The sequence below is a fragment of the Macaca thibetana genome, chromosome 3 (genome assembly GCF_024542745.1).
Source record: "Macaca thibetana thibetana isolate TM-01 chromosome 3, ASM2454274v1, whole genome shotgun sequence".
Classification (NCBI taxonomy): Eukaryota; Metazoa; Chordata; class Mammalia; order Primates; family Cercopithecidae; genus Macaca; species Macaca thibetana.
The window spans coordinates 24,023,945-24,050,789 of NC_065580.1; the positions used below are offsets into that span (position 1 = coordinate 24,023,945).

A 26,845-nucleotide genomic window follows, 5' to 3' on the forward strand; every position below is an offset into this window, starting at 1 on the left:
ATTTTTCCTTCTCATGCATGTTCTCCTACCTAAGAAAATGGATTGCACTTCCCATAAATCCTGCCGATGAATCTTTCAAGATCACTTAAAGAGTTTAAAGAGTCCTTTTAAGAAAATATTAACATCCGAGTTATAAGTTGGCATTTTAAAGGGGAAATATAAATGGAATTACCTGACCAGACTACATTTTAGAGAAAGACCCACTCCGGAAGAAGAGGGAGAAATGAAGGCAGGAGAAGCAGGTTTCCAATCAACCAGAGACCAAAAAGTGAGGAACAGAAGATCAGCTGAGAAAGACATTGTTGGTTTTTTTTTTTTTTTAAACAAAAAGAAAGACAAATTAGCTTTTTAATTGCTGTGTAACATGTAGTTTAGACACAAAGAATAGACAAACCAGCTAAAACAGACATACTCAGAATTGAATTGCAGTTACAAAGTTACACTGAAATCTTATAAATTCTACCCATAAATAGCAAGGGACATCCCAGTAGCAATCTGGTGTATTTACAACATTGATTTCATAGAACTTTCTTCCATCTGGTTTTCATTCGGGAAGCCATGCCAGTCTCCAAAATCTAATGGGAAGAAGGATGTCACTAAAATCTATGCTAACTGCCATGTTCTTCTTTCCTTTTCTTCTCCACCCTCTAGGGGGTGATCTAGCAAGTCACATACTAATAAGTAGGTAAAGCAGGCAATAATTTTGTAATTTCTCTGCAATACTTTTTTTTTTTTTTAGGAGGCTGTCAGTAACCCCAGAACATGGTGTATGTTTTGTTTTGTTTTGTTGTGGAAACCTGGATACAGTTATACCTATCATAATAATAACTGAATTTTATATTTTTAACCTCATTAGGATGTCATACAGATGATGGTAAACTTTTAAGTTTACAAGTTCAAGTGCCGATAAAAGAATAGGGGGCAAGTTCTGGATCAATGTTTTGAGTCTAATCTGCTACAAAAATGAAAGATTGCAAATATCATAAATGTGCAAAAATTAGCATCTCCTCCAAATATTCCATACTTATCAAAGAGGGAAACATAGATCTTTCTCTCCTTACTTACTATCTTGAGAGTTCTTCAGTAGGTCCATTGACTGCCTTGGTTTTTATATGTATATTTGGGGCAGAGGGTCCTTAAATTTCATTAGGTTTTAAAGGGGTTCATAATTCAAAAAGGGTTAATAATCACTGGTATGGAACCACAAAACTTATATACACTGCCATGGCTTCATTTTGTTTTTGAAAATAATTTCTACTCCTTATGTTACCAGAGATGCTTGGAAAACTTGAGGCACTAAAGAGCACATAACTTTTGGGTCTAGGCTCTTGCCTCAACTGTATCCTTTTATAAACCCCCATTCTTGTACCTATTGAGAAGGGGAGGAAAAGTTGCTTTTTTCAGTGTGTGAAGATTTTCTAATTGTAAATTGGGTTGACATTAGTTTATACCTCCTGTGAGCCTTTATGCAAAGAATCTCGGGGTATATATTAATTAAATGGTTCAAAGAGTTGTGTCCAAGAAGGATTTGCAAACATTTCCATTTCTTCCTTTTTAAATTGGAAAGTGACAAAAGTCAGTGACTTTGGATATTATATATGGAGCCAACAAATGCAATTAAATGGCATGGAGCCAATGGATGCAATTAAATGCACAGAGGCCTAGGATTGGAAAGTTTTTCTTCTTCCTCTAGAATGTAGGATTATGACAGTGGACTCTCAGCTCCCTTGAGCACCAACGAAGCTATAAAACCAACTTAACAGCGAAAGCTCAGCAATATACAGTGGGGAGCTTGATACTTTTTCTTATTATAATGACAAATGCCAGGCAATTGTCATATACATTCAACGAAAAAGGTGAAAAGAAATGTATCTTTAGTAAGATAGCTGCACTTAATAAATTAAGAAAATTTTAAATTCTCAAAAACATCATTCATAACCAGTTTTTCTAGTTTCCAGTTTTATGACTTTCCTGAGGAGGTGTTGACAACACAATTAGACCAATTATTTCAACAACTACCCAATAACTGCATTTTTGTGCCAAGTTATAAAAACTAGGGAAATTGAAACATATGGGTTCCCAATAGGCAACATACGTATTCTTTTGGGAATAAGTTTAGGGGTGCTCTTGACAAACAACTATCCAAAATGATTTGACCTTTCATTTTCAAACTTCTATCTAGAATCTATAGAATAGAAGCTAAACAAATAGACGAGTAAAGGGTCTAAATTCGAACTGCCTCAATATTCTAGCTGATTCCTTCTCTCAGTTAGGGTGTAGAGGTGATTATTTGGTTCCATTTTACCCTCTAAGTAACTGCGATGCAGCTTCTTAGAAGAGCTGTAAATCTGAACACTTTCCCGTTTGTTATTCATCCGGGAAAGCAAAGAACAGGAGCACTGCCATTCCTAGGTAAACAGAACAACTGCTTGTTTTCTTCCGCTGATAGAAGCTGGGAGATCAAAGAAACTCAGAAAAACCTGAAGGTACTTACAGAAGGTTTGGGAGCAGGTGACTTGTTTCCATCTGGGGTTTTAGTTAGCCATTCATTGATGCGGCTAGAAACCCCTACCTTCAAGCCAGCAGTTTCCTACAAAGGGACAATCATCCAAAATATTAGAGAATGAAGTAAACTTTACCTGGGAAGGAATTTTCAAAGCAAATTCAAAATATCAGTAAGTATAATTTCACATAACCATAAACCTTAACACTTGATATTTACAGAATATGTCATCTGGTTTTCTTTCCCTTGTAACTCGCCCCACTCCAACTTCAAGGGTGGACGTTTCAGCTCAGGCACTTTATTTGGAGTACGATGGCCGAGGCTTAGTACATCATGCAACCTCAGGAACACACTCTCTCTGAGCTTGCTTTTGTGGTCATTGCAAAACAAAATACAAATTGCACCTTCTTCGCTGCTTTTATTATTTACTAGTGTGATTCCCAAATCACAATCAACATGCAAAAAACATGTGCCCCTCTACACTTAAAAGACAAAAATCAGACGCTTACCTTATTTGGTGTGCCTGCTGCAGTGGGGGATGAAAACACATTCCCTTTCTCCCACATACTCTTGATATTGCGCACACCTTCAGCAGGAACAGGAAGATCCGAGGCTGCCGGCTTTGTAGGTTTTGAGCTTTTTGTTCCCTGAAATTTGTGAGTTATTTTTAGGATTGGTGCTGGGAAGTTTGTTCTCATAAAATTACAGGGAGTTTGTCTTCCTCAACATTATCATCTTAAAAATTCGTTGTGTAAACACCTTCACCAAAAATGAGAGTGATAATTTGTGTTGTAAAACTTTATCCTGATGACATATGTCCCTCAAAATAAACCATCACAGCTAGATCAGAGGATCTTTCAAAAATGAAATATGCTTTTTTTGGACACCATTTATTGTGAAATTGATATTCTACTTTGTTTCTTCAACAGATACTTTTTTTTTTTTTGAGACAGGGTCTTGCTCTGTCACCCAGGCTGGAGTGCAGTGGCACAATCAAGGCTCACTACAGTCACAACCTCCAGGGCTCAAGTGATCCTCCCACTTCAGCTTCCCGAGTAGCTGGAACCATAGGCCTCTATTTTGTAGAGAAAAAAATGAAAAAATTAGCCAGGCATAGTCCCTATGTTGCCCACGCTGGTTTCGAATTCCTGGGCTCAAGGGATCCTCCTGCCTTGGCCTCCCAAAGTACTGTGACTACAGGCATGAGTCACCACACCTGGCCTCAACAATACTTCTTAAATGCCTACTGTATGAAGGGCACTTTGCTAGGCTCTGGGGATACAATGGTGCTCAAAACAAGACAGTTGGGAGGCTGAGGCAGGAGAATCGCTTGAACCTGGAATGCAGAGGTTGCAGTGAGCCGAGATCGCACCATTGCACTCCAGCTTGGGCAACAAGAGCGAAACTCCGTGTCAAAATAAATAAATAAATCAATAAAATACAAAAACCAACCAACAAACAAACAGAAAACAAGAAGACAGCTGCAGTGGGCTTATATTTTAATAGAAAGGAAAGATAGTAACTAGTTATACAAGTATTTATTTCACATTGTGCCAAGTGCTATGAAAAATAATGATGTGCCATAAAGCATGGCACACAATCAGGGGGCAGTACTTAGTTTGGGGGTGCAAAGAAGGTTACTCTGAGGAAGTGACATTTTAAACCAGATCTGACAGAAGACTTGAAAGTGGCGAAGTAAACAGGAGCAGCAAACTCCATTCCATGCAGAGGTAACAGCATGTGCAAAACTCCTGAGGCAGGAAAGTTCTGAAAGAGATACCCCTGCATGGGAAATATATTAGAAGGAGGAAAGAATGAATGTAAGTAAGAAAGAAGTGTATTCAAGACACTCTGCCAGCAGTAATGAAGGCCATACCCCAAATGGCTCGAGTTTCTCCTCCAGTCCTGCCCTGTGGCCTGTGCCTATGTTCAAGAAGGCACAGCCAGGATGAGTGGTACCATTATGAGGGGCCATGGCATAAAGAATGATCTCACTGGACTATGCAAAGTTTAAAGCTCCAGTCTTGTTTTCATTACACCTATTAGTGCTATGACCAACTCAATCACAGAAAATAAAGATCTGCAATCTGTTTTATATTTTAGTGGACATTTAGTCTTGTAAATCACATCTTTAGTGTTAGGACTTGACTATTCCTTTGATAAATCATCGGATGCCTCTCTTTCTTATTCCCTCATATCATCTGTAAACTATTATATGTGTATCTCCACTCTACAATATAAAGAAGAAGAAAAAATAAAATCAAACTGATCCAATTACTTCATAGCAGGTGCTCTGATGTGCAAGAGGCTAAAACCATTGACTAAAGTCTACACAAAGGAGAAAAAAGCAGGATCACATCTTGATCAATGACACCTTCCTTCTTGGCGCTTTGGTATTGGGAAATACACATTTCCAAATAGAATAAAACCCCCAGGTCAGTTGGGTGGGGGAAAAAAGGTGGAGTAGATAGACACATAAAACTGTGTCCTTCAAATATAAAACAATCAGTTTGAAATTGATGATGATTAAACTTGGGTTGGCTATCATCTTTATATTACATTATACTATTTTTATTTGATAATAAAAGGTTTTTATAAACAGAGGATTAAGTAAGATTGTGAGAGACCTATTCAAACCCCATATGGGAACATATTTTATAAGGAATTAGGGATATTGAAAATATACATGTGAATGTATAAAAAATATAATTAAATACTGGCCGGGCACGGTGGCTCATGCCTGTAACCCCATCATTTTGGGAGGCTGAGGAGGGCATATCACCTGAGGTCAGGAGTTTGAGACCAGCCTGGCCAATATGGCAAAACTCTGTCTCTACTAAAAATACAAACAAACAAAAATTAGCTGCGCGTGGTCATGGGCACCTATAATGACAGCTACTCAGGAGCCTGAGGCAGGAGAATCGCTTGAATCCGGGAGGTGGAGGTTGCAGTGAGCCAAGATGGCGCCATTGTACTCCAGCCTGGGCAAAAAGAGTAAAACTCCGCCTCAAAAAACAAAAACAAAAACAAAAAAGAACATATATATATACATATATATATATATATATATAAAAAAAATACCAATAAACCCATTTGTTTAAAAAAAACCGTTTTCATTAAACAATATTCAGGCTGAAAGTAGAAAGTAATTTATTTAAAACTCTTCTAAAATTTATCTTTATTACCATATTTCTTAGAACTTAGAATTTCAAAGTGTAATAAATCATTCGGCTTTGGGACGTTTTCATTAAACAATATTCAGGCTGAAAGTAGAAAGTAATTTATTTAAAACTCCTCTAAAATTTATCTTTATTACTGTATTTCTTAGAACTTAGAATTTCAAAGTGTAATAAATCTAACACTATCGAGGACCGGGTGTGATGGCTCACATTCGGCTTTGGGACGCCAAGGCGGGCGGATCACTTGAGGTCAGGAGTTTGAGACCAGCCTGGCCAACAGGGTAAAACTCTGTCTCTACTAAAAATACAAAAATTAGCCAAGTGTGGTGGTGGGCCCCTGTAATCCCAGCTACTTGGGAGGTTGAGGCAGAAGAATTGCTTGACCCTGGGAGGCGGAGGTTGCCATGAGCCAAGTTTGCCACTGCACTCCAGCCTGGGCATCAGAGTGAGATTCCATCTCAAAAAAAAAAAAAAAAAAAAAAAAAAAAAAAAAAATTCTAACACTCCTAGGGCTATTGGACTTGATTATTGTCCTAAGTGTTTTTATGATCTTTTGTGTAGTGAGAATCTATTTCTGTTCAGCGGGATCATAACACTGAGGACAATTCTCACCTCAATTGCACTGGTATACTGCTCCAGTCTGCTGTCAATCTTGGAGACTACTGCTGCTTGATGGGTCGATTTGACACCACTGCTAAAAAAGTAAACACATACATATAAAAATATGAGAGAGAATCTTCCCATACATATGCTAGCTGATTAGTTCAACTGAACCATCAACCATATTTACCTTTTCTGCACAGACTTATTCAAAAATTCTGCTCGCTCTTCTATCTAGGAATTGCAAAAGAAAATAAACCCAATTAATATTTCAAGCTTATAAGCAGTGTTTCTCAGCCCAGGCCAATATCATCCCTGAACCTGTTAAATAAACACCAAAGAGCATATAAGGGTATTTGAGTTACTGTGCATAGATCTGCTAGAAAGCAAAACTACATATAAGGTATTTGGTAGTGAGATTTGGGGGAATGAAGGTAGGATTGATACAGGATAGAGAAAATGTGTAAAAAAAAATATCAAGTTTTCAAGGCAAAATAAAGACCAGACAGAAATGGAATAAAAAATGCCTCTAAAACCATATAAATCAGTGGCAAAATAATTGAATTTTAAGACTAACATAATTGGTTGGGCACTGAGGCTCACACCTATAATCCTAGCACTTTGAGAGATCAAGGCAGGCAAATAACACTTGAGGTCAGGAGTTCAAGACCAGCCTGGTCAACAAGGGGAAACCCTATCTCTACTAAAAAATACAAAAATTAACTGGATGTGGTGGCATGTGCCTGTAGCCCCAGCTACTTGAGAGGCTGAGATGGGAGAATTGCTTGAACCTGGGAGGGAGAGATTGCAGTTAGCCAAGACTGTGCCACTGCACTCCAGCCTGGGTGACAGAATGAGCATCTGTCTCAAAACAAACAAAACAACAACAAACTTAAATAATTTTTTCAAAAATACACACTGTTACCCTTTAGGATGTATTTATTAGAGACATACCATGCTATTTGAGTTAACAAAATTTTCCCACAATGTTTTAACTATGTATTTGGTATGTAACAGGATTGAATAACTAGAAAATGTGAACTAGTCCCTTATTGCTTAACCTGATTTCCTACCTTGACAAGGGTCAATGATCAAGCCTATTGTTGAACTTCATTAGCCGTGGAACGTAAAAGATGGGATGCAGGTAGAATGAGGATGGGGCACAGCTCATCTGTAATGGCTGAGGCTTCCCACAAAGCCCCTCTTAACCCAAGTGTGAAATTAGGAAACAAGCCCAGAGAAACAGGGGTGGACATAGAAAAAATCAGCAGTTCAGTAGTCTTTGATGAATTATTTTTTTTTTTTTTTTTTTTTAAAGCTAGGAACTTTTTGCTACAACCGAAGCTGCTAAATCAAACATTATATTTTACAGAAACTGTATCACTTAAATTTAGATGGTGGCCATAAGCAAATATTTGTTGAATCCATGCCACAGCCAACTCCAGACTAGAAATATCCTCTGCCACCCATGACTTATCAATACCATGAGCAAATACCTTCTTTGCTTATGACTGCATGTGCCAAAGCACAGGCACGCTGAAAAGTTTCATTTTGTTCCCTGTTCAGGACAGTCAAGAAATCTACTAGATTATAATTGCCCTAGGCTAGTATGTTTGAGTGGCCCCTTGTCTCAGTGAGTCTCGGTTAATATGAGAAATTACCACAGACTGGATGATTTAAAACAACAAGCATTTCTCACAGTTCCGAAGACTGGGAAGTCTAAGATTAGGTTGCCAGCATGGTTGGGGTCTGCTGAGAGCTCTCTTCATGGTTTGCAGATGGCCACCTTCCTGCTGTGTCCTCATATAGCACAGAATAGAAAGGGAGCAAGTAAGGTTCTGTGTCTCTTCTTAAAAGGGCACTAATCCCATTAAGGGGGCCTCCACCCTCATGACCTAATTGTTTTCCAAAAGTCCCACCTCCTAATACCATCTTATTGAAGGTTAGGATTTCAACATATGAATTTTGAGGGGATACACACAATTTTCCAAGATGTGAGGGGTTCTTTCTGACCCAGACTGGTCTGGGATTCATGAGCAATTAATAAGTATCACAGAGTTTTTCTTTTGAAAACATGCTTCCTCTCTAATATCAGTTGAATAGCACTTTTATAGATATTAGTAAGAGCATTTCATTCTTTCTGATGATTTCCTACAAAGACAAAAGCAAACTCTTACTTAAAAACCTTTATGCAAAAAAGTACTATAAGTAGTGCTGAGTTTATGGGATATATAAAAAAATCTATAAAGTAATCTTATTTTTCTGATTTTAATTATAAACTTAGAATTATATTTCTGTAGAAAAAATTCCAAGGTGAGTAAGGTGAAATAGTTTAGAACCATGCAATGCACTGGCACTTTTAATAAATATTACCCATCCGTCCATCTGTCTCTCCATCCATCCATCCATCCATCCATCCATCCATCCATCCATCCATCCATCCACCCACCCACCCACCCACCTATCCTATTTTTATCCCTGACAGCCTGTCAGCCAATTAGCCAATATATTATATATTGAGTACCTTCTATATAAAATTGAATACTAATAAATAGAATAGTGCTATTGATCAAATTGTGTCCCCCTAAAAAGCATGTGTTGAGGCCCTAACCCCCGATGTGATTGTACTTGGAAATGGGGCCTCTAAGGAAGTAATTAAGGTTAAATGAGATCACAGCAGTGGAACTCTGATCCTACAGGATTATTATCACTACAAGAAGAGACACTAGAGAGTGCACCCGCTCTCCTTCCACCATGTGAAGACACAGTCAGAAGGCAGCCATCTGCAAGCCATGAAGAGGGCTCTCATCAGAAACTGAATCTGCTCGCACCTTGATCTTGGACTTCCAGCCTCCAGGACTGTGAGAGATACATTTCTATTGTTTAATACATCCAGTCTATGGTATTTTGTTATGGCAACCTGAGTAAACTAAGATAGACAAGGTCTTATTCTTTTTCTTTTTTGAGACAGAGTCTCACTCTGTTGCCAGGCTGGAGTGCAGTGGTAGAATCTCGGCTCATTGCAACCTCTGCCTCCTGGGTTCAAGTGATTCTTCTGCCTCAGCCTCGAGTAGCTGGGACTACAGATGCGTGCTACCACGCCCAGCTAATTTTTGGTCACCATGTTGGCCAGGATGGTCTCGATCTCTTCACCTCGTGATCTGCCCACCTAGGCCTCCCAAAGTGCTGGGATTACAGGCGTGAACCACTGTGCCCGGCTGACAAGGTCTTATTCTTTAAGGAACACAGAATTTAGTAGGGAAGACTAATACAGTATATAAAATAAAATATTTAAAAATTAACAGCAGGTACAATATTAAAGAAAAAAATGCTGTGTGTATAAGAGAAGTAACTATCTGGGGGAGTTGGAGAAGGCTTTTCAGTAGTGTTGATATTTGAGCTGAGATTAGTAGTTTCTGGTTTACACAGTTTCAGAAATGAGTTTATGAAAGTGAGGAAGGAAGTGCATGGCTTAGCCAGGAAAGGGCATGTCTGGCAAAGCAAGCACATGTACAAAGATTTGGAGAGCCATAAGGCACGCAGCGTGGTGAGACTGAAGGATAAAGAAAAATTCAGTGTGGTGGGAGGACAGAGGCACCGCAGAAGGGGATAGCGGAGGTGAGAATTGTTCTTTGTCCCACCTGCAGCATCTTTATGACTCAGGGATCATCTTTCTAACCTTAGCCCTGGCATTTATTCAAATCACGGAGGTTCTCAGATTCCTACTCCTCCTTTTGCTTCTATCATAGCTAACATAGCTTGACTTCATCATCGCATTCCACACATTTTGTCAGGATGCACTGTTGGTTTACTGATGCGCTCCTGTTAGAAAATATCCTAACTTAGTGGCTCTATGTAATTTAACAATTTGTACTGAATTTGTATATTAAATGTTCTGTTTAAGGAGTTTAATGAGGGAAATTGGTTCTTCTGAAGACCAAGAGGTGGCAGTATTGTCTCGATAAAACTCGAATAAAAGCACACTATTTGTTTTAGAAAATTGGTGCTCTCATTACTCCACACCCTACCCCCAACCAATGAAGGCAATAGAAATAAAAAAATCTTTGAATTGAATTTACTTAAAATCTATTCATTACATATGAAAATCACTCACTGCTAACATAATTTAATGATGAAAAACCAGGTACAGACTTTCCCAAACAAGGAATAGAAATCATGAGATATTTTTTAAAAAAATACTAGTTGACAGTATTTTGATGTCAAATAGCAAATATTTTTCCTCCTGTTGGTATTCTACAATGCTAACTTGTAACCACTTATAAAAGCTGCAGGGCCAAGGGCATTAATAGCTATCCCAATTAAGTTGTAGAATATGAAATTGAGCTTGAAAATCAGAGTCACAGCAGGTTCTTCAAGGCACATATATGGAGGGAAGCATACACTGTCTGCCCCTGAATATTTGTCTCTCTTATGTAGAAATTTAAAATATTCTGGACGTTTTTTATACATCTACTTTAATCAACTGCAGACAAATGCCTCTCCACCAGAGGGAGTAGATAAATGGCTTCCTGGGGGCACTAGATGAAATAGGAAGTCAGCATTTGGTTGAGGGAAAGACCAGAGAAATAAGTAAGTTGAGAAATTTGGTAGAGAGGAAATAATTAAAGAGGTGGGAAGGGTGGGTTATAGTTTCTCCTGAAAAAAAAAAAAAACACAGTAGAATTTAGAAGTCTAAATGACTACTATTTTCTTCATGTTACCAAGACTGTTCAAGGAAGGCTTAAGCGGGATTTTAAAGAAGGTAGAAAGAGAGAGCATGGTTTTCTTTTTCTTTCTTCTTTTTTGTTTTTGGAGATGGAGTTTTGCGTTTGTTGCCCACGCTGGAGTACAATGGCCTGATCTCGGCTCACCACAACCTCTGCCTCCCAGGTTCAAGCAGGTCTTCTGCCTCAGTCTCTCAAGTAGCTGGGATTACAGGCATGTGCCACTGTGCCCAGCTAATTTTGTATTTTTAGTAGAGACGGGGTTTCTTCATGTTGGTCAGGCTGGTCTCAAACTCCTGACCTCAGGTGATCCACCTGCCTTGACCTTCCGAAGTGCTGGGATTACAGGCGTAAGCCACCTTGCCCAGTTGAGAGCATGGTTTTCTTTGACTACTGTTGAGTCAGGAACAGAAGACCTAGACTGGGAATGGGCTGAACTCTGAGAGCTGTACAGAGATAGCCTGAGCCCAGGGAGGTTTTGTTTTCTAGAGCAGGGGGTCTGCAAGCCATGGCCCATTTGTCCGTGGGCCAAGTGCAGCCTGTGTTTTCCACACACAGCCACCAACTTGAAATTTTTTTTTTTTTTTTTTTTTTTTTTTTGAGATGGAGTCTCGCTCTGTCGCCCAGACTGGAGTGCAGTGGTGCAATCTCAGTCACTGCAACCTCCGCCTCCCAGATTCAAGTGATTCTCCTGTCTCAGCCTCCTGAGTAGCTGGAATTATAGGCACCTGCCACTTCGCCTAGCTAATTTTGTATTTTTAGTAGAGATGGGGTTTCTCCATGTTGACCAGGCTGGTTTCAAACTCCTGACCTCAGGTGATACACCTGCCTCGGACTCCCAACATGCTGGGATTACAGGTGTGAGCCACCGCACCTGGCCTTGAGAATGGTTTTCACATTGTTAAATGGTTAAAAAAAAATCAAAAGAAGAAGAGTATTTCATGACATTAGAAAATCACAATAAAATTACATAAAATTCAAATTTCAGTGTTTATAAATAAAGCTTGCCTACTCCACAAGGCCTTTCTCTACTCATTTTGCTCTGCTCTGAGATCAGCATTTGGTCACCTTAGTACTTCTTGAATTGTTTCTTTGAGGCAGTCATTAGTGCCATCAGGGCAGCCACCTTGCTTTGTTCTTTCCCTCATAGGACATAGCATGCATTAAATATTTCATAAATAATCAGATATTAAATGTATAATTCCTCTGTGGCTGAGTTTCAATTTTCCCTGAAGCAGATCTTGAGACAAGGGTTTGAGTACAAATAATTTGGGAGGTATCAGAAATATGACTGGGACCCAGACCATCATAAAGATTAAGTAAGCTGGGCACGGTGGCTCACACCTGTAATCCAAGCACTTTGGGAGGCCAAGGTGGGCAGATCATGAGGTCAGGAGTTCGAGACCAGCCTGGCCAATATGGTGAAATCCCCATCTCTACTAAAAATACAAAAATTAGCCGGATGTGGTGGCGTGCGCCTGTACTCCCAGCTACTTGAGAGGCTGAGACAGAAGAATTGCTTGAACCTGGGAGGTGAAAGTTGCAGTAAGCCAAGATCATGCCACTGCACTCCAGCCTGGGCTACAGGGCGAGACTCCATCTCAAAAAAAAAAAAAAAAAAAAAAAAAGACTAAGTGAAGTTATTTGGGGATTTAAAAATTCTTATTTTCATGTGGAACAAGTAATAACTGTAAAATGTAAGCAGCTTTTGGTCATTTTGGTGTGCCACTTGATATAACCTTATACATATGTACATAATTAACCATCCAGACCTCGCTATGATTCCTTTTTTGTTTTTTTAGAGACAGGGTCTCATTCTTTTGCATAGACTGGAGTGCAGTGGCACTATCTCAGCTCACTGTAACCTCTGCCTCCCAAGTTCAAGTGGTTCTCCTGCCTCAGCCTCCCAAATAGCTGGGATTACAGGTGTGCACCACCATGCTTAGCTAATTTTTGTGTTTTTAGTAGAGATGGGGTTTCACCAGGTTGGCCAGGATGGTCTAGAACTCCTGATCTCAGGTGATCCACCTGCCTCAGCCTCCCAAAGTGCTAGGATCACAGGTGTGAGCCACTGTGCCTGGCCAGACCTGGGCATAATTCTATCATGGCTTTGCCCATTGTTGATGCTTTATAACCTAGCTAGGTTGATGGAAAATGAAATGTTAAAGGTTCCAATCTCTGAAGATTCATTCATTTATTCATCATTTAACAAATTTTTATTAAGTATCTTCAATATGATGTAAAGCACTGTGCTAGATGCTCAGTGATGTTAATCCTCAAAGAAATCACCACTGGCAATAATGGTGGACTGATATTAAATCAAGGATGCTACTTTCTTGAGTCCACTGTGTTTTCCCTACATCTCAACTATTCTATCATCTACCTGACTCAGCTGATTCCTGCTCCTTCTCTGTTGTCCTGGCAGCACTCTGTTTTACATCAAATAGGAGCTGTGTTCCCTGAAGGCTGTCATAGGACCAAAGCCATCCTGGAAAAGGACCCTCTCCAAGTCACATTTCACCTCCTCCCATAATAATTGCTTTAAAATTTGCACCTGTATCGTTTCCAGCTGGCTTTTAATCATGACAAAGAAGAAATGAACAGCTAGCATGAAAAGCAGCTTAAACTTTTAAAATATACTTTCCCATTTTATAAATTTTAAATGTTTCTATTCTCAGTTGCTCAAAGGAATGAGGTACATGGAGAATGTGGATCAGTAAAATTCAGAGATAATCACCGAATGTCATTTTAATGTATGCCAAAGCATGTAATAAATAACAGATTAAAAATTTCACTACTGTCTCTCCTTTCCATATGTTGTAAACAAAGAGAAGCTGTGAAACAGCTGAAAGGAGGTGCTATGGTCCAACATTTATATGTTGAAACTGAATCCTTGATGTGTTGGTACCAAGAGGCAAGACCTTTGGTTGGTAACTGGGTAATGAGGGTGGGGCCCCTGTGAATGGGACTAGTGCCCTTATAAAAGAGGCCTAAGGGAGCCTGTTTTCTCCCCTTCTCCTTCCACCATGTGAAGACACAGGGAGAAGGTGCTGTCTTTGAGGAATAGGCCCTCACTAGACACCACATCTGCTGGCACCTTGATCTTTGACTTCCCAGCCTCCAGAACTGTGAGTGATAAATTTTGAGACAGAGTCTTGCTCTGTTGCCCAGGCTGGAGTGTAGTGGTATGATCTCGGCTCACTGCAACCTCCACCTCCTGGGTTCAAGTGATTCTCCTGCCTAAGCCTTCCAAGTAGCTGGGATCATTATAGGTGCGTGCCACCACGTCCGGCTAATTTTTGAATTTTTTGGTGGAGGTGGGGTTTCACCATGTTGGCCAGGCTGGTCTCGAACTCCTGACCTCAGGTGATCTGCCCACATTGGCCCCCCAAAGTGCTAGGATTACAGGCATGAGCCACCGCACCTGGCCCCAGTCTAAAGTATTTTGTTATAGCAGCCTGAACAGATTAACATGGAAGGATAGCAAAAAGATAAATGAAGCAAAGGCCCTGAATAATCAATAACTAAACAAGGGGCTAAAATCCAGTTTCTATCATATTCTAATAGAGGTTTTCTGGGGGAAAAAAAAATACCTTGAGAGATGAACCTTTAGGAGTGAAACACTTGAATGGTTTCTTGTCGTCTGACAAGCCATCTTCTGGCATCTTCTGGCGTTTCTCAGCAGCTTCTGCTCTTCGCCTTTCAATTTCTTCCTTTAGCCTCCTCTTCTCTTCCTAAGAGAGAAAGAACAAATAACGAGGCATCAGTACCAGCTTCACAGCCAAAGAGAAGAGTGCTGTAGGAGAGAGAGCACAGTCAGGAGAAGCAGCAGACTCAGGCCGCAGGCTGGACACTCCCCTTCTAGGTGGTCACCAGAGGTTTAGCCTGAGAGCTGGAGTCGAGCTGCCTGTATTTGCATTCTGGTGGTGCTACTTTCCAACGGCCTGACCTTGGCCATGTTATTTATCTGCTCTGTGGCTCATTTCTTCATCTGTAAAACAGGGATAACAATAGTACTCATTTTATAGGGCTTTTGTGAGGACTCAGTGAGAAAGCACATGTAAAATGCTTAGACCAAGCTTGTCCAACCCACAGCCTAGGGGCCACATGATGCCCAGGATGGCTTTGAATGTGGCCCAACGAATTCGTAAACTTTCTTAAAACATTATGAGACATCTTTGTTTTTTGTTTTGTTTTGTTTTTTCAGCTCATCAGCAATCATTAGTATTAGTGTATTTTATGTGTCGCCCAAGGCAATTCTTCTTCTTCCAATGTGACCCAGGGAAGCCAAAAGAGCGGACACCCCTGGCTTAGACTAACACTCATTATGGTGATTTCCCATAGGGCGACACATAATCACCACTGTCCTGTGGGTCATTAACAATGACCTCACACTTCTGTATATGTAAAAGGAATATGAATATTCCTTCTACCTACATCCTAGGAGAGTTGTGTTGTGAAGACAAATAAATAACTTATGTGAAAAGCTATCTAAATCTGCGGTACTGTATTTGCCAGATAGTATAAGAGGTGATTTTATGGTTGCTCCCCACTTCAGGTGAATATATAATTTTAGATGGTTTGACAAACCTGAAATACTGTAGACACTGCACCATAGTGGTGCAAACGTAAATGTTTACAGACTGTCTCATTAACCCCTCTGTGTCTTCATTCCTAGTCTAGAATACTCTGTCTTCTCTATCAGACAAACAATTCAGGGCTCTGATCAAGTTGCACAGCTTGATTTTCTGAGAGATTTATGTAGTCTTTGGTAGTTCTTAAACTGTGAGATCATTATCACTGCATGTTCTCAAGCAGCAACTAGATGTTCTTCTGTTAAAGGATGCCGTAGAAGGATCCTGTGTTTCGTAGTTTAGCCCAAATAATCTCCTAGGTCCAATCCAGTTCTAAGACTTCACGATTTCCCTTCAGCCTTTCCTGATACTCTCCTCCTCTGAATAATAATCATAATAACAATGATGGCAATAATGATATCTACCGATTTTTGAGTGCCTAGAATGTGCTAGGCACTGGGAGCACAATGATCTATTAAATTATTGGAAGAATCCTGCAAAGTAGGAAGGAAAAGACACAGAGTAGTCCAAATTTCCCAAGGCCCTAGCTTGTTAGTGGCAGAGTTAGAAGACTGGGTGTGTTCCGAGATTGCACCACTGCACTCCAGCCTGGGTGACAGAGCCAGACTCCATCTAAAAAAAAAAAAAAGAAGAAGAAAAAAAAAGAAACCTGGGTGTGTGTAACTCCAAAACTCTATCATCCTGATTACTTCCCAACCAAAGGTAATTGGCTCATTGAAAGTTGGAGTTACAAGAGACCTCAAAATAATGTATCCAAATTTTCCGTACAGTTCCAGAAAATTTTGCATAGGATCCATGTCAAAATGCCATTGAAAGTTTTTTTTTTTCCTTTCATATTTTGAATGATGGAAGATCGCTATTTCAAAAGCTCTAGGCTCTGAGTTGGAAAAGCAGGGTCTCCATACTGATTCTACCATGTATTAGTCAACAATCTTCAAATAAGTCACTCAAACTATTTGATTCCTGGTTTCTTTGCCCATAAAATGAGAACAACATACCTCAGGATGAAAGGAAAGAATGCACTTTGTAACCTGTAGTGCTGTAAGTTGTAGTTGGTTACACATTATTTCATATGCTGAGCCAAAATGTTCCTCCTTGTAACTTTATCTGCTGTTTTTAGCTCTGTCTTAAAAGATGAAACAAATTCATCTGTTTATAATGATGGGGTTCCTCCTGCATGTCAGGCACGGGTATGGGGTCCTGGGTACACAGTAATGAACAATGCAGATACTGTCCCTGCCTATTTACATGCTAATGTACTTACTTGCTCATTAAAATAAATAAATAAATAAATAAATAAATAAATAAATAAATAAATAAATAAAATCTTCTCTATAAAAACTCTCCAACTATTAGAAAAGAAGTATCTCATAACTTCATTCTGGTAACTAATTTGCAGACCTTTCATCCTTCTCAGCTTTCTAACTTTTCCCTTTTGAGAGGCAGTAAAGGGTAATGGGTTAACACAAGGGAGACCTCGGGAAAATTACAAAACCAAGAAACAAACAAACAACAAACTTCTCTGTGCCTCAGTTTTCTCATCTGTAAAATGGGGATAAGTACCCACGTCAGCGAGTTCTTAGAAGCAGTGGACAAATTAATATGTCTACAAGTTTTAGAACCGTAACTAGCACATGTTAAGTTTATTATTCTTAAAAAATATTTTTGAGAGCCCATGCTCAAAAGAGCAGCCGCATGGCACCAGGGAATTTTCTCGTGCAACGTTCTCAGGGGGCTAGCGCCCACCTTACCTCCTCTCTGAGTTTTCGATCGGCTTCCTCCTGCTTCCTCCTCTGCTCTTCCTCCTCCAGGACCTTCCTTCTCTCTTCCCTCTTTTTCTTGAGTTCCTCTAGCTCCAAAGCCGCCTCCTGCTGCTTCTGTTTGAGCTTCTCAAACTCTTCGCTCTCGGTCTCCCCGCGACGACGACGAAGCTCCTCCAGCCTTTTGCCGGCTTCCACCTGGGGGGCGCCTTCAGCCTCCTTGGTGTCCACGCTGGCCCTCCCTCCAGGGCGGCTGTGGTTTGGGGGCAATGGAAAGGGGTTTACATGCTTTTGCCTGTAGTCTCCCTGGAGGAACGGGAGGTCGGTCTGCGGCTTTTGCATCCCAGACCAAATCCCCACTGCCCAAGGGGTAGGCTGGGGAAGGGATCTGCCTGGAGTCACAGAGTCTGAATGGGAGCCTCTGCTCTGCCACTTGCGCTTCGTTTCCTCAGCTGTAAAATGGGACAAATATGCACCGCAAAATGGGATTGTAAAGTTGTGCAGCTGCTATGGAAACAGTATGGAGGTTCCTCAAAAAATCAACAAGAGAACTACCACGTGATCCAGCAATCCCACTTCTGATACACATCTAGAAGAATGGAAAGCAGGGTCTTGAAGAGATATTTGTATACCCGTGTTCACAGCAGCACTATTTACAAGGACCAAGAGACTGACGCAACCCAAGTGTCCATCATGGCAGGAGTGGATAAATAAAAGGTGGGTCAGCCGTTCCATGGAATATTATTCAGACTTAAAAAGGAAGGAGATCGAGGCCGGGCGCGGTGGCTCAAGCCTGTAATCCCAGCACTTTGGGAGGCCGAGACGGGCGGATCACGAGGTCGGGAGATCGAGACCATCCTGTCTAACACGGTGAAACCCTGTCTCTACTAAAAATACAAAAAACTAGCCGGGCGTAGTAGCGGGCTCCTGTAGTCCCAGCTACTCGGGAGGCTGAGGCAGGAGAATGGCGAGAACCCGGGAGGCGGAGCTTGCAGTGAGCCGAGATCGCGCCACCGCACTCCAGCCTGGGTGACTGAGCAAGACTCCGTCTCAAAAAAAAATAAAAAAATAAAAAAATAAATAAAAAGGAAGGAGATCTTGTTACCTGTTATGACGTGGATAAATCTTGAAGATATTATGCTAAGTGAAATAAGCCAGTCACAGAAATCATACAAATACTGTGTGAGTCCACGTGTATGAGGGATCTAAAGTAGTCAAATTCATAGAGACAGAAATAGAACTGTAGTTACCAGAGGCAGAGCGTGGGTGGTGGTAGGAAATAGAGTTGTTGTTTAATGGGTGTCGTCTTTCAGTCTTGCAAGATGAAAAGAGTTTTGGAGATCTGTATGCCTGACACTACTTAACTGTACATTTAAAAATGCTTAAGATGGTAAATTTTAGGTTATGTTTGTTTTTACCACAGTTTTAAAAAAAGATACATGCTACAACATGGAAAAATGGGGCAAATACTATTTATTCTATTTACCTCTGCGAGTTGCATGGGATTATGTATTATATCAATATGATAGATATCATACTGATATACTATGATTTATATATCATCTACAGTATAAATATTAGTTGTTATTAGAAAGGAAGGCATGTAGTGCAAAACGTTACTTGTGAATGAGTTCAAAAGTCTCCTAGTGGCCTTACTAGTCCTTTCCCATAAGTTACTGGTTAACTTGGGTCTGCCTGGAGTAATGGATCAGGAGGGAAGACACAAAGGTTCAGGCACTGCAAATGGGAAAAAGTGGCTGAACTAAGCAGAGGCACTGAAGTAAATCCATCTATCCACAACTTTGTCTTGAGCTTGACTCTAGCAGCTGATCTCTGGCAGATGAAATTACCCATTGCCTCTTGATTAAGAGCTAAACACAGTGATTTATGTCTATTCTTACAGAGCTGCTCCAGGAAAGTCCTTCATGACTGCATTAACCTATGGCTGCAATTTGTCTATTTTCTATGCTCTTTGACCCCAACACAACTGGAATACTCCTTATACAGACTTAAAATTATGAAATTAGCTTGGTATGACATGGTTATTACTTACATGTCATTCTTTATGCTTTCTAAACCCTTTTCATATCCACTACTTCATTTAACAGTCACAATAACTGGGAAGATGTCAGGTTAGGTTTATTATCCCCATCTTACAAACAAGGAAATCACAGGTAAGAGAGAGAATAATATACTCAAACTTTTGGTAGCTAGAAAGCAGTTGAGCCATGATCAGATTCTAATGCTTATCTCTTAGTTGTACTCTTCTTGTCACTATAATTATACCTGAAATTAAATATGTTTTGTTATGAAACAATGAATAAACTGAAATAGAACATGTTAGCCTATCTCTCCACCTCTCACCTCAAACCTTGAGGATAGAGTCTCAGAGAAACCTTTCCAAACTCTGTCTCTAGAGTTTCTACAGTCTAGGTCTAGCTACCTTCCGTGCCTGAGCAGAAGCAATGCTTCATCAGATAGAACAGCTTATAAAACAGAAAGAAAATGGGTACGTTTTTATATTAATAAGAATTAAAATTGAAATTATGTTGAATTTTATTTTGTGATTAAGGAGGATACACAGGGACTGCATTGCAGAACTGGGAACATGTTAAGACTTAAGACAGAATGCTATCCCAAGAGTCCTTATGGTAAAATTTTATTTCAGAACCGGTATTTTTAGTATTTTACACATCTATAAAAGGATGGAGACACATCATTAGCACCCACTGTGACCCTGAGTTTCTTTAATAAATTTGTTATATGATACAGTTAGAACACTGATAATTTTAAAACATGCTGATACTCAAAGTAGGACTTCAGTGGAATACAGCATTTTCACTAACACGGAATTCACCTAAGTTGGATTTGCCTGGGGCTTCACTAAGCAGAATTTAGTGGCTTAATTTAGGCTTAAAGGCCCTTGTTATAAGTAGTCTTTAAGAGGCAGAGATACAGCTTTGCCATTTAAATACTTATTAGCAAGTAGTAAGGTCATTCTTAACTAGATGTGAACGTAGATATCCTATTCCTGACATTTTTGTCTAAGAAACGAAAGAATTACCACACCCTAATATCACGTACTACATTTAAAGAATGGCACAGTATTTCTAGCTGTGGAACAAGAGAAAGAATAAAACAAGAAATGGTCTCAAGAAATACACTGTGCAATATTGATTTTATAATATATATGTATATTATATATCATGCTTTTTAAACACTGAAGTAGTTCTGAATATACTGTGTCCTCCAGAATAATAATTTTCAAGCTGCAGACCGGAAAGTCAATTTAGTAGTTTGTAATCAACATTTAAAAAAAAAGAAACAGAAAATATCGGAGTGCACTGCATACAGCAAAAGAAACTACCGTTTCTTGACACACTTGTTTCAGTTATGAAAACATACACAGGCGTGTACTGGGTCATTATGTAAAATTTATTTCTTACTAAGGGCTTAGGTTAAAAAATTTAGAACTAACTTTGGGAGGCCGAGACGGGCGGATCGCGAGGTCAGGAGATCAAGACCATCCTGGCTAACCTGGTGAAACCCCGTCTCTACTAAAAAAAATGCAAAAAACTAGGCGGGCGTGGTGGCGGGTGCCTGTAGTCCCAGCTACTCGGGAGGCTGAGGCAGGAGAAATGCATAAACCTGGGAGGCGGAGCTTGCAGTGAGCTGAGATCCGGCCACTGCACTCCAGCCTGGGCGACAGAGCGAGACTCCGTATCAAAAAAAAAAAAAAAAAAAAAATTTAGAACTATTGGCCTAGGCTCTTGTCGGTTACAAGTAACTTTTATTTTGAACTCAAACAAGGTTAAAGGGTCCCTCAAAACCTTGTCATCAAAGGCTCTTTCAGGCTCCTCTAGGTTCACAGGCCTGTGACTTCTCTCTCAGTCAATTTAGGGTCTTTCCTTTCAAAAATGAGTTTGCTCTCTCTTTGTGTTCATCATATTACTGTACAGGAACTGAACCGGCAAAACACATGCCTATGGAAACATCTATGGATTCCACTAGGTGTCGCTCAGTCTTCATTTTGGACAATCAATATGTCCGTCATTAAGGACTGGCTGAATAAGTAATAATACATCCATCCAGTGGAATCTAGTATCATTAATTATAGGCTTATATTTATTGGCATAGAAAGCAAGCTATGATACATTCTTATGCACAGTGCAAGAATCAATGTAAAATTGTAAGTATACTCACACACATGTATATACTACGTATAAATAAACACAGGTATGCGTTTATCTTGAATAGTATACACATAGATAAATATCTGGAAAAAGTGTTACTGGTGGTTATCTTTGGGTGGTGGTGAGTGCTTATTTTTATTCTTCTATTTTCTGAGCGTTTTTATAATGAGTACTTTTTTTTCTATAATCGGGAAAAAATCTTTTAATTCCCACCTTCAAAAATAAAAAATCAAAAAACCCTTCATTTTGCACTTTCTATAAAACCCTTGGTAATAATTTGCATCACTATATCCTGCTCATTGAATTGAGATTTTTATGTCATGTTTTAGAGAAAACAAGTGAGTTACAAGAAAACGCAAATATCAAAGGGAACAGTAATTAAATCAAACATAAGCAGCTATGCTTAAAATAAGAGCAAAAGTTTTGTTCACACCACCTCTGCCTATGCGCACGACCTCAGCATTAGGGTACCACTTAAGGTGGAAATCTCTTCCATAAAGTTCTTTCTCCTGCGCCGTCCTTGGCTTCTTTAGGTGTAAGTCAAGATGAGTATTAGGCCTTTGACCATTAAGAACACAGCTTGTTTTCAGTTAAGCTGGTACGTACCAAACTTATCTAAATAGAGGCTGATACTCTCTTCCTCTCTTCTCATTTTATATGTATATGGAGCAAAACTGTACTTCTCTGCTTCAGTCAGCATGAACTTCTAATTGAAACTAAAACTCACATATGTTGGTGGCTAAATAAAAATAAATAATATGGTAGCAGCTTGTTCCTAGGTATTTTTTTTTCCTGTCCAAAATAGAAAAATTAAGGCCAGAGTCACATGTAAGGGTTCTTAGCACTTAACTTGTCACCATCCCTTGTGACTATTCCTCCCTTCAAATTACCCAGCTTTTTGGATTTCTACACAATAGGCATGTTAATTATTAACTTGAGCTTTGACTGAAGCTTGTTGGCAAGTATGCTAATTGTTAAACAGTACTGACAGATTTTTTTCAATGTTATTTCTCTTAACAAAAAACTTACACCTTAAAAGAACCTTATGCTTACAAGATGTATTTTAAACTATTAATTAAAAAATTATAATATTAGGTAATATTCATTGAATACTTTTCATGAACCTAACACTATTCTAGGGCATTAAAACATTAAACTACAGGCACTTCAGCAAGTTTTAGACTCAACTTACCAACCTGAATCAACTTGCTTTGTAGATTTTCTATGGATGTTCAATAAACTTAATTTTCACATCTATTCTCTTGGCAATCCCAAGTAATATCTATAGATTCTACCTTTCTTACACCTTCATTATTTTATTTAGATCTTTTACGTACACCTTTTCTTCTGTGTGCTTTAGGTTCTCCTTTGGATAAACATGGGTAGGTTTCTGCTCAAATTTATGTATAGAAAAATTGTTTTGGGGCAACTGTATTTATCCACCTTAGCCTCTTGGATGAGATTGAAATGTCCATCACTAGTAGCTCCGCCTGCTTTTGAATATTACAAAGGCTTTGGTGTGAGGAGCATGTCAAATTTCTCCCTCATACCTGCCTGATGACTTTCTTATTTGAAGTGTTCAGAAAAACAGGGTCTCTAGGCAAGGCTGCAGCCAAGGAACAAGCCCAGGGAAATCCACATTGCAGGAACCCAAGACTCTTCTCCAGCACATCTGGCACAGCAACCAGTGACGTAACAGAGGTTGGAATTCGGCCCCAGTGGTTGGAGGGAGTGTTTTGTGGGGAAGGAGCACAGGAATCACGTAGCCAGCCCGGTGTCTGCACCTCAAGTTCTTCTACAAAACTGGCAGAGAGCTCTCAGGATTCGACTATATTTAGAAATGAGGATTTACCTGAATATACTGGTCTCATCTGTCTGATAATCAGTTGCCCAGATTTTCAATTTGATGGGGTAGGGGGTTATGTTGAGGGGAAAGCTCAAGCTATACAAGAGAGTTTTTCCAAACTGTATAAAATAGAGCAGTCTGTCCATACCCTCTCACTCCCTCTTAGAGACTTCCAATGCAAATGAGCATGAAGGGCCTTCAAAGTCATGTGGTAAAGAAATCTGATGAATTTAGCTTAATTCAATGTTTCCCAAGTATTTCACCACAAAACAATCTTAGTCTTACGCAGTATTTATTTACAACCTTTAGAAAACGCATTCTTGAAAATGGTACTGAGAAAGGTCTCTTAGGAAGGTGGTCAGACCATATAGAGATTCATTGAATGATATGAATCCCAGTCATAATGTTTTCTAATACACTCATCTCACAAAAGGTCAGTGAACAAAAACATGGATGCCAAGCATGATCTGCCTTTCAAAATAATAGGAAAAGCAGACTAAGCCCTGTCTGAGCGGTGACTGCTGGTCTTCTGTTAGTGATAAGAGAACTGGACCTGCTGACTGAGTATCTCTAAGACAATGGCTAATGACCTCACAACAAAAGCATGCTGCCTGTTTAGCACGTTTCTGTCTGGAAGCACAGGATGGGAAGACTGACATTTTAAAATTTTTTTGCATGTGAACACAGTTACTATTAACTAGTTGCTACTTCTTACCTGAAAGTATTCTCAGTATGTTTAAGTTTGTGGGTCATGAATTCTCCATTCTGCGACTTAACTTCTGTAAATCCCTTCTTTCGATCCATGAAGCTCTTAACTTCTTCTTTGGGTTCTTTGTCCTTTTTAATCTTTTCATCTTTGATCTAACCAACAGTACATATCAGGAAGAAACAGAACAAGAAAAATCTTATTAGGTCTTGGTTGGTGTCATCAAATAAGACCCAAAATTGTTAGGAAGGCAGAAAACTCAGAAAGAAACCACTCAGATGTGGTAGAGTTGGAATCAGGTGAAATTCTTAGAGAATGAGCTATGGTCCTTTAGCCTGTGAACAAACACCTTTACCACAATTTTAAGAAGGTAAGATCATCCCTGATCTCACTGGGGTTTTTATTTTCAAGAGCAGTGGTAGTACTATTGTTTGGAAACCATGACGTTGTGGGAACTTCATGTAAAAGTAAGTGTTTGCAGTTCCCACTGGGAAGAGCAATTATTAGGGTGGCTTTGAGGGAAGAATGACCACGTTGCTTAGACAGGTTTCTTCCTGGATGGAGAGAGAATCTGTGAGAAAGACACAAATGTGAAAGGAAGAAAAGGAAACCTTCCAGTTTAGCTAGATCTGCCAGGCCAGTTCTGGCAAAGACCAGTATGTTAATCAACTGAGTAAATTATGTCCCAAGGACGGGACACTTACTAACCCTATCTTTAGCAGGAGGATCCAAAGATATGTGGGGTCTGTGAGAACATGTCTGTAGTCATCTAAACCATTAAAGTTAGAATGGAATAGGAAAAATTCCAGGGTTTACCTTGATTTCCATTGTCAATAAAAATTTAGTTCTCTGGAAGTAGTTTTGTGGTTGTGGTGGGAGACATAGGAAGATGATATATGGAGGGCAGGTGTTAGCTTTCATATTTTGTGGATTTTGTGTTTCTTACAGTAAATGAGACAGATTATTTAAAAGTAAAATGAATTTACATAGCTTTTTTGGGGGAAGGGGTAAAGGAATTCAAATTACTTCACTTATATCATCTCATCCATTCTTAACAGATGCGTGTGAAAACAGGTGAGGTGCATTCACAATGGTTCTTTTCAAGACAGTTACAAAGCACGAGCATTCTAAAGAAACCCACAGAGGAAGGGTAGGCCGTAAGAACTCAGGATGTTAGGTGCTAGGAGGTTCTATCCTGACCTGATCACTCACCTCTTCTCACCTATTCTTCAGATACCCTGTGAAGATTTACTTCTAAAGTGCTTTTTTTTTTTTTTTGTTAGAGACAGAGTCTTGCTCTGTTGCCCAGGCTGGAGTGCAGTGGTGTGATCTCAGCTCGTTGCAACCTCCGCCTCCCGGGTTCAAGGGATTCTCCCGCGTCACATCATGAGTAGCTGGGATTACAGGCATGCAACACCACACCCAGCTAATTTTTGTACTTTTTAGTAGAGAACGGGTTTCACCATGTTGGCCAGGCTGATCTCAAACTCCTGACCTCAAGTGATCGATCCGCCTCAGCCTCCCAAAGTGCTGGGATTACAGGTGTGAGCCACCGCACTTGGCCTAAAGTGCATGTTTTACAAAGCAGAGCACTGTTTTTTGCTCTTTATTGATATGTTTTAAGTCATTTGTCATCTTTGGGTATTATCTGATTAATTACTAGGGATTCACTACTATGCTGTCCTAGTTAGTTAAGACTTCAATCTTTCACCATGGGGTATATACCTAGGATGTCCCTCGGACACGCTGAAAATGGGGGCTGTACTTTGCCATTCTCTCCAAGAGCTTTGTCTGTAAATCAAGAAACCTGACTTTTGGCTCCAGTGCTGACAACAAAGTAGTTGTGTTACTTAGACAAATCACCTGACTGCTCTGGGATGCTGGTACCACAAACGTGAAAAAATGTGGTTGCACCAGAGGATTCCTTCTGAATTTTTCATCCTGTCATTTCCCTCTTGGCTCCTCATGGGTCATGAGAGGCTACAGAAAAAAGGAACAAGCTCATAGCTTGAATGACAGCTTCACTGTGGCTCCCTGATGGCTGTCCTTCCCCAAGAATACATCAGTATTCATTGGACAGGAAGGAGGAAACAAAATATATTCTCATTTTGGCCTACCATTGTTAGACTTAGCCCCAAAATCCAGACACTGGAGTTTATGTTCTGGTTAAGAATTATCTGTGGCTCCAAATGTGAGGGAAACCCATTTTAGGGATAACCATGAAACAAATTCTGAGTAGGAGCTCACGGTCTGTGGAGCACTATGCATGGAGACATTCCCTTTTAACTCGTTTCTCCTATGTTGCAGTCAGAAAAATTTCCATTCTCCCCAAATGTATTATATCTGATTTACTGGTCCCAAAAGTGTTTAAAGTAGATTTGTAAGACGATATATGTCTAACAGAAAAAAAATTCCCCTGTTTTTCAAGCTCTGCCTTTATTGGCAAAGGCTACAGTGGATGGCAGGCTTATATTCTTTATGGAAAACCTTAGAAACATTGTCAATGTAATAATGATGATTTGAGTTCAACTGAAAATTATTTTCTCTTTCTGGGAAATGAATAAATAAAGTAATTTCATAGAGCCTTTACATTTTTTTTAGATGTTATGGCAGATTTAACCAAACTCATGGGATTCTGAGCCCTCTGGGAAAGGCATTAGATCTTATAGGTCAGAATGTTACCATGGAGAACATCTGTGCTGAAGGATTAATAGGTAGCCGCGTATCCTAAAAGAGTTT

At 39.7% G+C, this 26,845-nt stretch overlaps 2 protein-coding genes across 14 annotated transcripts in view; one reads left to right on the plus strand and one right to left on the minus strand.

The window, feature by feature from the left end:
• LOC126949689 (uncharacterized) overlaps positions 1–26,845 on the plus strand; it is a 101,982-nt gene that overhangs the window by 18,589 nt on the left and 56,548 nt on the right. The window contains exon 3 of one of the 4 annotated variants that reach the window (XM_050782421.1): positions 8,982–9,537. The exons of the other annotated variants lie outside the window; for them this stretch is intronic. The gene's annotated coding sequence lies outside the window, so the exon portion shown is untranslated. Of the gene's footprint in view, positions 1–8,981; positions 9,538–26,845 lie in introns of those variants that run through there. 4 annotated transcript variants of the gene reach the window in all.
• Positions 1–26,845, minus strand: part of CALD1 (caldesmon 1) — a 238,412-nt gene that overhangs the window by 7,538 nt on the left and 204,029 nt on the right. For 5 of the 10 annotated variants that reach the window (XM_050782380.1, XM_050782386.1, XM_050782379.1 and 2 more), the window contains 8 exons: positions 24,116–24,261; positions 17,353–17,614; positions 14,600–14,740; positions 6,473–6,516; positions 6,295–6,376; positions 3,013–3,150; positions 2,495–2,590; positions 173–287 (listed from right to left, as the gene is read on the minus strand). In XM_050782380.1, coding sequence (XP_050638337.1) covers positions 189–287; positions 2,495–2,590; positions 3,013–3,150; positions 6,295–6,376; positions 6,473–6,516; positions 14,600–14,740; positions 17,353–17,614; positions 24,116–24,261 — 1,008 coding nt within the window. In that variant the 3' untranslated portion in view covers positions 173–188. The remainder of the gene's footprint in view (positions 1–172; positions 288–2,494; positions 2,591–3,012; positions 3,151–6,294; positions 6,377–6,472; positions 6,517–14,599; positions 14,741–17,352; positions 17,615–24,115; positions 24,262–26,845) is intronic. The other 5 variants (XM_050782387.1, XM_050782383.1, XM_050782388.1 and 2 more) reach the window with 3 other exon arrangements.